This window comes from Podarcis erhardii (genome assembly GCF_964252035.2).
Source record: "Podarcis erhardii genome assembly, chromosome: 12".
NCBI classification, from domain to species: Eukaryota; Metazoa; Chordata; class Lepidosauria; order Squamata; family Lacertidae; genus Podarcis; species Podarcis erhardii.
In genome coordinates, this window is record NC_138513.1 from 15,107,911 (window position 1) to 15,121,305 (window position 13,395).

At 42.2% G+C, this 13,395-nt stretch overlaps 1 protein-coding gene across 3 annotated transcripts in view; it reads left to right on the forward strand.

Moving 5' to 3' along the window:
• PARD3 (par-3 family cell polarity regulator) overlaps nucleotides 1-13,395 on the forward strand; it is a 550,835-nt gene that overhangs the window by 66,616 nt on the left and 470,824 nt on the right. For all 3 annotated transcript variants that reach the window (XM_081834189.1, XM_081834186.1, XM_081834187.1), the window contains exon 2: nucleotides 6,827-6,928. In XM_081834189.1, the coding sequence (XP_081690315.1) occupies nucleotides 6,827-6,928 (102 nt within the window). The remainder of the gene's footprint in view (nucleotides 1-6,826; nucleotides 6,929-13,395) is intronic.

Here is a 13,395-nt window from a genome sequence, read left to right on the forward strand (position 1 = left end):
CATTTAGCTGTCCATGAGAGAGGGAGAAAAGACATTTCTGTCCACTTTCTCCATGCCATGCATAGTTTAATAAACTTCTATCATGTTTGACTTTTCTCTAAACAGCCTTTCACAAGGAAGTCATTCCATCCCCTTGATATTATTTCTGCACTTTTTCCACTTCTACAATACACTTTTTGAAGGAAGGTGATCAGAACTTTACACAATATTCCATTTGTGGGAGCACTATAATTTGTATAATGGTATTGTGTTATTGGCAGTTCTTTTTTCACTTCATTATTCAATGATCCCTAGTAGGGAACTTACCTTTCACTGTCAGCTCAGACCCTACACGTTGTAGTTCGGTGACATCTGGAGGGCCAAAGGTTCCCCACTTTTCTGTTAGGTTAATGCACCTTTAACTAGAGTGGAAGAGCTGCATATTCTGAAGTAGATCTGCATTCCCACATTATGATTACATATCTAAAGACTGAGCTATGAATTAGGAAGCTTCCCCCTCCACTCATTCTGAATCTTGCCCCAGCTGATTTACCTAGCTGCATTGTCAATATATTTATCCCTTACAATGTTGTTCTTAAGTATGAAAGAAAGTTTGAAAATCACTGGCAATGCAGGATTTGCTGGAAGAATAAGGCTATTGCTTTGAAGGAGAAAATAAGAACATTTTTCTTCACTAGAGAGCTGTTGAATGCAAGAGAATTGATATTATTTTCATACCTATTTACGAGATCCTACAGTAATAGAAGCTGCTGTCAAACTAGTTTAGGGTGTTCCTTGCCTTGTCTAGTCTTGCTGACCTACTGTTTTATGTAATACCTTTGCTGAACAGGAAGAGTCGCAAGAGGCTTGCCTCTAACTGCTGGAGAATGGCATGTAGGGATTTTTTATGGTTGTGGTTGTGAAATAGAAAGAGAGCCTGTCTCCTTTTCTAAAATTCGAAGGCAGCAATGCCTGTTACAAATTCGTAAGGCATTTGAAAGCAATGCGGGTTTTAACAACGACGCATATAAATGTAAGGCTTCTTTTGAAGATAGGTTTCAAGTGTCGCACTGATAAGAATCAAGTGTTAGGTTCAAAGTGCTGCCCACACAGTACTTCACTCTTTCCCAGCCTGGCACTTTCCAAACATTGTTGGACTACACTTCCCCCCAAGCTCCAGCCTGCATGAAGGGATGAAGGAAGTTGTAGCCTACAACATCTGGAGGGTGGCATATGGAAGATCTTCCAGCAGACAATAAAATGCTGTTAGTTAGTCAGCATCACTACCTGTTTTCCAGAAGGATAATTGTGGTTTGTGATTTGAGGATTCTGCATTTTCATTCTCTGATCAGTGGCCATGTCCAGGGAAAGGGGAATTGGTGTACCTCTGTCATGGTACCTGGTTTAACCTTTCAGCAAATAATACTTGTTTATATCTACAAGTGTGCTGGTGCAAGACAATACTGCAAAACTATGCAGGTTCTCTAGTAGATATCAACAAATAACTGAATGCCTTGCTGAAAGTGCAAATACCACTTTGTTGTGGTTCTCACCTCTATTTCTCTGCTAGTATTTTCATTATGGTTATGGAGTATTTAGGACTTTCTTATAGCAGTTGAGGTATATTGTACAACAGAATAATAATCACCTTTTGCATGTCGCTCCCAAGTTTAATGGTGACATTGAAGTTCACCCAACTGGAGATTCCTGTCTTGCTTTTCTTTATGATCTTCCTAATATTTGGTATCTGAAGAAGTGTGCATGCACACGAAAGCTCATACCAAGAACTGACTTAGTTGGTCTTTAAGGTGCTAATGGAAGGAATTTGTTTTGTTTTGACTATGGCAGACCAACACGGCTACCTATCTGTTCCTAATATTTGATTGCTGTGTAATGGAACTGATGTATCAGAAAAAGTTGTGTTTGCTAGTAATCTTTTAATATCAGCTTCATTGTCACCATAGGCAGCTGGGCATGGAGGAAGCTGGCGTGTGAATCTCAGCCTTACTGTACTGGAGCCAGAGTTAGAAATAGAGGAAGCTGACTTACATTGTGTCCGAGCCACTAGTCTACCTAGCTTAGTACTGTCTATGCTAACTGACAGTGACTCTCCCAAGATTTCAGGCAGGATTGTCTCCCAGCTCTACCTGGAGATGACGGGAATTCAGCTTGGGACATTATATTTGCAGGAGTTATGGCACTTTCTCAAATTGGATGGGGAACTTAGGGCAAATGCACTGTTAGGGTCAATCAAAAGGCAAATTCAGTCTCCAGAAACTTTCAAATATGGAACTTCTGCACTCTGAGTAGGTCTTATGTCACTGCATGACATCTCCACGCCTCAATCCTTGTGACTAGAACTAGGCAGTGTTTTTCTAGTCATGAGTTTTCTCAACTAGAAGTGGACTGTAGTCCATCAAACAGTTTATGCCACAATAAAACTGTCAGCCTCGGCGCTGCTAGACTTTTTGTTCAACAAAAACGTGTCGTGGGTACTTATACTTTGTGGATACTAAAAATGAGGTTGTCATTTGGTAGTTAGATAAGAGGCTAGAAGTCATCTAAGTTTTATTTAACAAGATTTATATACTGCTTAATCAACAAAGATTAGCAGTTTACATAAAACAATATGATGTATTCATTTTAAAAATACCGATAAAATCAAATGTTGAAGTATAGACACATGCACTCCCCCCCCCACCAGTTTTAAAACAAATGTATATGATAAAATTATATTTGCAAATCCTCATGTTGACTGGTTATTTTTATTTCATGCACCACTATCAAGATGTCAACTAATTGTGCTACATATATGCATAAACCACATGCACACATAGTGCTGTTTTTGTTCAAAACCTTCCTGCCCGTAGGTGGAATTAGCAAAGCTTCTATAAATATAAACTTTTGTGCAATGTATGAACTATGAAGGAGCAGCACAACCATGTCTTGGCTAATGAGATTAAAATAAGATAGTTTTGCTTTCTAATGGGTTTTCTTTCTGAGCATGAAATCAAAGTGTGTCCTCCCTCCCTCTGCCAGTTGTGCTGCCAAAAGTGATGTGATTGGGTGGGGAAAGTATGCACTTAGTACCACGTAGCTTGAGTAGTAGTTTGCAGGATGTTGTTTTCAAACAGCAGAGGGAGTGTAGGAGCAAAGCAATGGGCTGGGCAAGAACATGAAAACACCCAGTATGTAGATTTTGATGAAAAAAGAAAGGAAGGAGAAAATGCAGAAAACTTTAGTGACTTCCATTAAAGAGGAGCCTTGTCAATATTTTTTTTCTTTGCTATGCTGGCAGCAACATAATTGACCTAAAAATTATTTGGGATATATTTTTCTCCAGCAGTTTTCACACTTCCTTTCAACAGTTACTTTTAACCCTGGTTAACTCTACATTTCATTTATTGTGTAGAACTTGGGGTTGCCACCAAATGTACACTTAATAAGAATGCAGTTTTTAACAGGTGTACCTGTACAATTATATTTTCAAACATCTGGTTGTCATCATTCACACTCCTTGTTGGTGTATGCTTAAGAACAAAGGTTAGCTTCCCATATTTTAAAAGTGTGTGCATTGACTCTTCAGAGTGGTGTGGAACAGAATAATGCCGACGAGGCAGAAAACTGTTTTAGTCTGCTGCATAGGTTCTATATAGATTCTGCTAGATATTTTGAAATGTAACTTCCACCCCTCGTTTTATATATTGCCTATTTGTTGATGATCTACAAGAACTAAGAGTTCTACTACTCATTTATCCACCTCAGGGACCTGGTGACTTCCCACTTTGCAGAATGCTGTGCTTGACTGACATTACATGCATAAGTTATTATCACTGTTAAATTTCAGTGACCTGAAAGGGCAGAGGAGGGAATAGAACCACGGGAAATGGTGATCCATGGCATGCAAATTAAGCATCCAACTTGCACATGCTTTACATCATACAAAAAGCCTCAAGATCAAGCCAAGGTATCTGCATATACGGCCGAAATGTCTCCTGCCTGAAATTCTGGAAGGGTGCTGCCAGTCCGTGTTGACAGTACTGAGCTAGTTTGGACTGATAGTCTGACTCAATATAGGATGACTTCCTTTGTTCCTATATATCATTGGGAAGCAGGGAATGGAAGAGTTACAAACAAAAGGTTGTGACTGTGACAACATGTTCGGAAACTTTTGAGCATGGAATGGGGAAAAAAGATGAAATTATTCTAACAGCTTTCAAGCAGCAATCTTCAACAAATCTTAATAGGAATTAAGATTGAGGTTGAATCCTGACAAGACAGAAGTACTGTTTTTGGGGGGCAGGAGGTGGGCAGGTGTGGAGGACTCCCTGGTCCTGGATGGGGTAACTGTGTCCCTGAAGGGCCAGGTGCGCAGCCTGGGAGTCATTTTGGACTTGCACGTGTCCATGGAGGCACAGGTCAGTTCTGTGTCCAGGGCATTTGTTTATCAGCTCCATCTGGTACACAGGCTGAGACCCTATCTGCCCGTGTACTGTCTCACCAGAGTGGTGCATGCTCTGGTTATCTCCCGCTTGGACTACTGAAATGTGTTCTACGTGGGGCTACCTTTGAAGGTGACCCAGAAACTACAACTAATCCAGAATGCGGCAGCTAGACTGGTGACTGGGAGCGGCCGCTGAGACCACATAACACCAGTCTTGAAAGACCTACATTGGCTCCCAGTACATTTCTGAGCACAATTCAAAGTGTTGGTGCTGACCTTTAAAGCCCTAAACGGCCTTGGTCCAGTATACCTGAAGGAGCATCTCCACCCCCATCATTCTACCTGGACACTGAGGTCCAGCACCGAGGGCCTTCTGGTGGTTCTCTCACTGCGAGAAGCCAAGTTACAGGGAACCAGACAGAGGGCCTTCTCAGTAGTGGCACCTGCCCTGTGGAACACCCTCCCACCAGATGTCAAAGAGAACAACAACTCCCAGACTTTTAGAAGACATCTGAAGGCAGTCCTGTTTAGGGAAGCTTTTAATGTTTGATGGATTACTGTATTTTAATGTTTTGTTGGAAGTCGCCCAGAGTGGCTGGGGAAGCCCAGCCAGATGGGTGGGGTATAAATAAATTATTATTATTATTATTATTATTATTATTATTATTATTATTATTATCATCATCATCATCCCCTGGAAATGAATGGAACTTCTTTCCAACTTAACGTACTACCATACATACCAGGAGAGTTTGTAGCTTAACTGTCACGGTTGCAATCTGACTGTCAAGCAAGATAAAACTAGCAAGCAAGTGGATAGTTGGCACACAGCTTGTACGAAAACTGTTGCCATGAAAGCTGAAGATTAATTATACCCCTCCCATTGCAGCTATATAGGAACATTCCTGGATTCATATGCTTCAAGATTAGGCCTCCTGGAACCTTAGTTGACCGAACGAGTTCAAAAGCTTCTTCTGTCTTAAACCAAAACAAATTCTGCCTATCCCTGATGCAGATCAGTGGAAAGCTGTGCAGGGCATGTCCTAATATTGGCTCCAAGCCCAACAGGTTTGTGATTAACCGTTAAAGAATGTTTTAGTTGCTCATTTGCTATAGTCTAACAATGCCCTTGGCTCAGTACCACCTGCTCTCTCCATGACAGAGTTTGCAATCTGATTCATCTAGGGTAAACAAAGCACACTTGTAATAAATGAACTGCAAACCAGAGTGAAGACTTGGGTCTCTGTCTACTCTACATTCTGTGTCCATGCTCTGGTCATCTCTTGTCTAGAAGAGATTACTGAATCTCCTGTCTCTTTGCTGTTTCTCCAGTCATGTTCTAACTTGCTTGGTTGATTGAGAAATGTGTCTCCTATGTAAGGTTCTTTTTCTGACTTAGTCCAGCAGCTAAGGCCTTGCAACTGTCCATTTTAACCTCTTCTGATAGCTACCTGTCAGTCTGCATTGACTTCAAACTCCCTGTCCTTGGCTGCACTCCAAAATGAGTGTTTATATGTGACTATAAGAGAGTCATTTGTGTAAGGGGAGATTCCTTTGTGCTGGTTCCCACCATCCAGTTGGTGGGTATTGTTGAGTTAGAAATGGTTCAGAAAACGTCAACCAAAATGATCAAGGGGATGGAGTTGCAGTGAAGAAAGGCTGCAGTGTTTCAGACTTTTTAGTTTAGAGAAAAAGTGAGTAAGAGGTGACATGATAGAAGTTTATAAAATCTTGCATGGCATGGAGAAGGTGGATAGTGAAAAGTCCCACCCCCCCATAACACTAGAATTCATGGGCATCCAATGAAGCTTTTATGGTGCACCTGTGGAACAGTGGCCTGTTGGAGTCAGAGGATTGGACCAGCTAGCCCTGCCCATGAACCATAAGGACTTAGCTGTGGCTCATTTCCAGGGAACAAGGCTATTTGTGGGGTGCAATGAGGGTGAGGGCACACCCCCATCAGTGATTGTTGTGGATGGCTTCACTCCTGGGTGAGAGATTGGAGCAGCCAAGGTGGGCGGGCTGTGAGTTAACCTGGCTTCCAAGTGAGAGATGGATTGTTGGGGAGTTGTATTTGTGTTGAGAGCATGAATGAAGGTCACAAATGTGAAGTATTTGATGATTTTGATATTTCATATAGCCTTGTTGTAGTCATTGCACTTCCTGCATCATTCTTTTATGTTATTCCACTTTGGGCCAAACAGAAGCAAACAAACAAACTAATATGGTGCTGATTTAAATGGACCAATAGTCTGAATACATAGAGGGCAAGTTGACATTTGGTTTTTCATTGGCAGGGAGATTTTGAGTGTGTGAGGAGGGGACACCTTCAAACAGGCCGTAGTTGTGGAGTTACCAAGCGTGGAATAATTTCTTGTTTATTATGCTTTTTTTGGTTTGCAGGATCCAAACTACTGGATACAGGTGCATCGTCTGGAACATGGTGATGGGGGAATCCTTGACCGTGATGACATTCTCTGTGACGTCGCTGATGATAAAGACAGAGTGAGTATAAATGCTTGGAAGATTGTTCTATATAAGCACCCAGAAGCTTTCACTCATGGTATTCACTGTATAGCTAGAGTACAAAAGGAAAGATGGGATAGAAAGGGCATTTTGCAAGGTTTGAAACAAATAATTTTGGGATATGAAAGAAATCATTTCACATATTTATGGCAGTGCTAGTCCTAATTGCAAATCAGAGTGAGCCTTGGGTCATCAGATGGTGTATGACCACAAACCTCATAGTCCCCAGGTAGCATGGTCAATGTTCAGGAATGGGAGTTGCCATCCACCCCCATCTGGGGGCCCAAGGTTGAGGAAAGCTGGGATAGACTGTGGGAGACAAACAAAAAATTCCAGTATTGTCACCGTAGCACCCTCAAATAATTTGAAGGCAAGAATTAAATTGAGCAAGAAAGTATACTTAGTTGAAACATGAGAGTGTTGCGTGTTAAGATCTTTTTAAAGGCATAACAGTCCTAAAGACCCTGTGGAATGTATCTCCTCCTTTAACAGGAATGTGGCCCTGGTCAGTATCTGGTTTTACTAGAAAAAGGTGGAGGCCCTTTCTCATACCTCAAAGTGGACTGAAAGCAAGTCTCATTGATACAGCCAACCAACCACTCCCTCCACACACCTCTCTTGACTCCAAGACAGCCATTGGGAGGGGATGTGAGAAGTCAGATGACACACTCTAGTGGGTAGATTTGGCTGTTAGGCCCCCATTTGTTAGTCCTTTCTGTAATGAAGTGGATTAAACTTCCAAAAATGTGGCGGTGGCGGGGTGTGTGTGTTTGTGTGTGTGTGTGTGTGTCTTCTGAAAAGATTGTACAGGCAGAAATCTTTTAAGATGACATGAATGCATGTAACCCCCCCCCCCAATTTTACTGTGTGGCTTTTACATTTTTAAAGGTAACTTTTCATCACTCATGGTATCCCAAAGACTTGAGCATATTTGAGGTTTTGTTCTTCTAGGACAACTTTTAATACTGACACTGTGTGTGGGTGTTTTTATGTCAACAGTTTATGGCTCACAGCTCTTGACTGCTGCATTAAACAGGCAACCTCATTACTGTATTACAATAGTAAATGCTATTGTGTCTGTGTCAGCGGGTGAGATACCTGTCCGACAACTGAAGATGATCTCCCCCCACCCCCACTCCTCATTCTCCCAAGTTCTCTTCCCTTTCTTGTGATGACAGTCTCTCAAGTTGTTGGCACTGTGTTCATGGGGATGTTGTAATCACTCACAGTCGTTGTAGAACTGCTGGATTGCCTTGAATTGGTCATTTGAGTCTCCTTGCTTGTTTCTGCCAAATGCTTCTGCCCATAGTGTTTGCCAACGGCATACCTTTCTACACCCACTTGGAGTATAGCTGGCTTTTGATGCTTAGCCATTCTTTCCCCTTGTCATGAATGGTTTTCATTGTACATTGTTAAACCTTCTCTATTTATAGCTCAGTCAACTTGGTATTGTGTCCTCTGGCCTGGCACGCTCTCAGGCGGGGTATTTGAACATGTGCTTTTGAAGATCTGTTTAAAGGCTACTGCACATACAAGTTGCAGTCCTAAATGTGCAGGGGCTCCTTGTTTCCCCACCCCCACCCCCATAAAAAGGAATGCTTAGCTCAAAATGGTTTCTTGCTGTCTTTATGTTCAACACAGAATGTCTTTCAGTTCTCCTTATGACTGGCTCAGAATGGTTTTCGGTTGTCTTCCGGTGAATAGAGTAAGCTGGAGAAGGGGCAGAGTTTTCTGGTCACAGCTCCTGATATCTGGTCCTGTTATTTTGCTGCAGTTGTTTTCAGTATATGGAGGGGGAGTTGATAATGACAGCCCACTAAGATCTATGAGAAAGCTAAAGCAGATTAGAAAGGAGAGAGACCCACATATGTCCAGCATAATCTTGAACCTTCCTTTGGGAAAAGATGGGCTACGCATTCATTCAAGTAAGGAGCAAAACACTATAACCTCCAGACTGTCTTTGTATGAACAAAGCCAAATTTTCATTTCCTTACAACATTTTGTAAGCTGGTCACAGGTTGTTGTGCTGAATTAAGTTCTGCTCAGAGTAGACCCAGTGAAATTAATGAACCTAAGCCATGTCCATGAACTTCAGTGTGTCATCATAGGTCTTCGGCTATTCTTCCATGAGCTGCAGAAAGTTTTATGGCACTAAACTCTAGAAATGTTTTTATATTGGTTTTATGTCATATCCACACTGGCATAACCTTTTGAGAGCCTTTCTGGAAGGTCAGACTCCTCGACAATCAGTTGCTCATTGAATTCAGATTTGCTTTTGCGTTTCCAGATCAGGCAAAGCATAGTTGATCTTTGTACAGTGCAAACATTTCCTAATAGTTGTCTCTTTCTGTTGTAGAGAGATACAGAAGAGATACATTTTCCTAAAGGGTTGGTGTGTGCTTTAAAACAATGTTGTTATTCTTTCAACAGTGTTTAAAATTAGTGTTTCTATTGCTACATTCATGTTTGAACTGTAAAAAGAATAACTATGAAAAAGTGAGTTAAGGATGTATATTGAACAAAATGCCCCCTCTCCCCCCAAAATCTGTGGCAAAGTAGCTTGCATAGGCATCTTAGATGTTGTGCTGACATGGTGGAGGGGCTTTAACTAATTGGTAGAGCACCTACAATGCATGTAGGAAGTCCCAGGTTCAATCTCTAGTATCTACAATTAGTCAATTGAAACCCTAGAGAGCCACTTCCTGTCATTGTGTAGGCAATACAGAGCTTGATGGACCCCATGACCTGATTCAGCATAAGGCAGCTTCTTGAGTTCCTATGAGTGGTTTGTGTGTACTAGTGAAAGAAATCTTAAAAGGTTATAACTCCGAATAAATGAGCTTGAAAACTGTGTACAAGAATTGTACTCAGCATCACTTCAAGAGTCTCTTGGGGTTTATTCAAAACCACGATAACACAGGAAGCTCGGGTAAAATGTATACCGCAGATGAGGAAGCCAGGCCAAGAAGATGGCCTTGTGGTTGACTAGCACAATCAGGGAAGCCGTAATAGGCAAGAGCACTTCCTTTAAAAAGTGAAAGTGCTTTCCCAAGAAAGGAAAATGAAAAAGCTTCTCAAACTCTGGAAAAAGTGGTGCATGTTTTCATGCAAAAAGCAATACTGCATTCTAGAGGACAATATTGCTATCAATGTTAAACAAAGCGTGTTCTCCCTAAAATGAGAGCACGGGTTGTGGTGGGGGCTCCCAGGCCAGCCCTCTGTTGCCAGGCAGGTTAATGGTTATGGCCTGGCGCAACGATTGGCTGACCAGGTTGCTGGGGCAAATTGCATGTAGCAAATTGGGTGGGTGGGACCTTAGGCTTTAAATATTGGGCCTCACTGCTTCTGCTTTCTTTTGCAGTGTGCATCGGATCACCCGCCCGCCCGCCCTGTGCTCCAGTTGACCTTGCTTTGCCTGTCATGGAGTCGTCTGCCTTGGGGCAGGGGCCTAGTAGGAATTTTGCCATTTGGCTGATTGGCTGGTGCCATCTGGTTTTTGGCTACTACTTAGCAATTAGTCACAACTTGTAAGGTTGCGGTTAGGGATTGGTTATAAAAATTGGTGGAGGAGGGGTCAGGATAGGCTATGCCTGCCCCTCCAATGGTGCTGGAAGGGAATTCCATTAAAGGAATCCTGGGGCTTGCCACGATTTCGTCCAATCCCTGAAATGGGACCAGGGCCGTCAAGCCTTGGGGAGCTGGTTGGGTGAGCGGTAAGGGACTGTCGCTCAGCTCAACTGATCCCCAACATTGTTTTCCCTTCACTGGCGTCCGATGGAGTTCGGATAGTCAGTTCTGTCCCAGGCAGGGGAACAGATAGTCATAACCAATGCCTAAGCAACCACTCACAGATTTTGTATTTTAATAAAGTTGTGGCCAAAATAGTGCCAAAAACCTTAAACTAAAATTACGTGTGATTTGTGAATTATTTTGAGGGGTGGCTTGGGGACCTCCACACGCAAAGATCTATGAGGGAGGAACTAAATTGTTAGATAATAGATGGGAGAGCACTGTAGTTTTTTTAAGGGTACTGGGAATAGTAGCTCAGTGAGGTGAAAACTATAGTTCCCATGATTCTTTGGGGGAGCCATGTTCTTTAAATATATGGTGTGGATGTGACCTCAGCCTTCATTCTGGAAGACGTCAGGCAGGTCCCCCCCCCCCCGCCCCCGGGATGTTTTCTGAGGGCAAGATGTGACATTCTGTGGCAAATCGACAAATTGTTAAAGAACTTTAAATGTGAAACTTCTGATATTCTAAACAGAAATAGGCAACTCGCCTTTACAGTTTGCTGCCTTGACAGAGGGTTGGCGGGTAGCTTATTAATGCCATTAAAAAAAAATATGCCTTTATAATTTGATGGAAAATCTCCATTATAGATGGAGGGTTCTAGCCGACTGCATTCTACTCAACGAAGACACATTGAAAGCAATGGATCTAAGTTATGTCTTTTAATTTCAGCAGGGTCTGGGCCCTACATATGACTAACATTGAGTACATCTCCAAATTACAAAGCGTTTAGTTGGGCTTGCTCAGCTGCCATTTTCTGTTGAAGTGACTCAAGAGGTCCATTGGGTGGCTGCACAGCTATAAGGAGATGTGACATAATGTAAAAACGTACCTTCCCTGATTTGGCACATGCTGAAAGACTTTGAAGGTGCTTGTGCAATGTGAGGCAGCAAGCCTTTCTCTACCTTCTCTGCGAGTGTGATGATTTGAATAGATATGGATATGCAGAGTAGGGAGATGGTGTGCTTTCTCCTGCTGGCGTAAACATAAGTCAGTGCAAAGCCATATCAGATTTGTACTGGCCTGTTTAGGAATTATTCTGCTGGTATGCGGCTGGTACTGACGGCAGAGTGTGTCCCTCCCTGCCATAATGTGCAATTATTTCAGCAATTATTATGCTATTTGTTACCACTCCCTCTCCCCTCACCCTGGTAAACCTTTACCTCTCTGATGCTTGAAAGAAGACTCTGATAATAATTTTTAAATGTATTTTTTAAATGAGCTGGTACATCATAGGGGCTAGGAGTTCAAATCTTAAATAGCCTACTGTTCAGAACTTAGCCAAATTTGAACATGATGATAACCAGACTTTCTGGCTAATTGTGATGGGTGATTGGGTGGCATGCACAAGCACATCAGTCACTCTGAATAAAGCACAATAAACCAGAAAATCTGTCATACTGTTACAAGCAAATTTGACTTCACCCTCTCTCAGCTTTATCTCTCTCCCCGCCCCCCAATCTCTGTAATATGGGAATAATAGTTCTCATCTACTTTACAGGGTTGTTATAAGAATTATAACCAGATAATGTAAGTGAAGCTCTTTGAACACTTCAAAGCACTATAATGGAGAATAAACATGTTCCCCATTTATCGTTGTAATAGCTCCCTTTGTGGTCTGTTGTGCTATGCTTGCTAAAGGCTGTCAGCTATTCGTTTCCTCACCTTTTGCTTAGGAATATAGAAATGATGTCAACTGTGTTTGCAGTCACCTGTTTTCCAGTGGAGAAGCATAAATTCCTTCGCTTGGCTTCCCATCCCTTAATATTCAGTCAGCATTTTTGCTCCCTTATAACTCTTCATCTCTTATTTATGCACTTGGGAGTGCCGAGATGCAAAGCGAGGCGATGAGGGGGTAGAAAAGCGGAGGTGTCTAGACCAGATTTCCACATCAGTACGTCAGCGTTGCTGCCCTTGATTTGTGAGGTTGTTTGTCCTGCCTCGTTCTCCTGCTTTGCAAAACAGATTAGGGTGCTATCTTCTTCTTGTTGATCAGGCACATCCTCTGCAAAGACTTGAGAAAGGGAGCCCCAGGAATTTTGTTGTGTGCTTTTGTTTTGAGAACTGTAGGTGGTGGGGACGAGAAATTCATTTTAGTAGATCAGTGCTGAACTGGAGTTCATAAAACATTCATTGCACAGAGCCATGTTAAGTGATCAAATTGCTGCTAAAATTTCCAGCGAGATAACAAATTGCTTTATGTGCAGAACCCCATTTTAAAGCTCTGCAAGGGTTCTTTATCCATTTAATTAATGTCTGGCTGTTATTTGCCTGGCTGTAGAAAATGCAGGGTTTAAGCAGCTGAAGCGCTGTGAGCAGGGTGTGGGGTGTGGGGGAGAGACGATTGAAGGAAGTACAGTAAAGCAGCTGGAGATGAGGCTAGAGTATTTTACATATTGGTGGCCTGATTCTTTTTTTTAATTTCCCTTGACCCTCTCAGACTTCTATTTACACAGATGTAAGTCCTGCTGAACTCAATCAGCAGCAAGTGATTGAGGTGAGCAAAAGAAAGCTGACCTCTTTCCCCCTGTAGCCTCTATTAGGAATCTGATTCATAATGCCGTATGTAGCTTGTGCCATTTGTTTCTAAAGCTCCTCATTGTAAGTCTGAATTGCTTCTAAAACACAGTACAGTCATGCCATATGTGTTGATGACC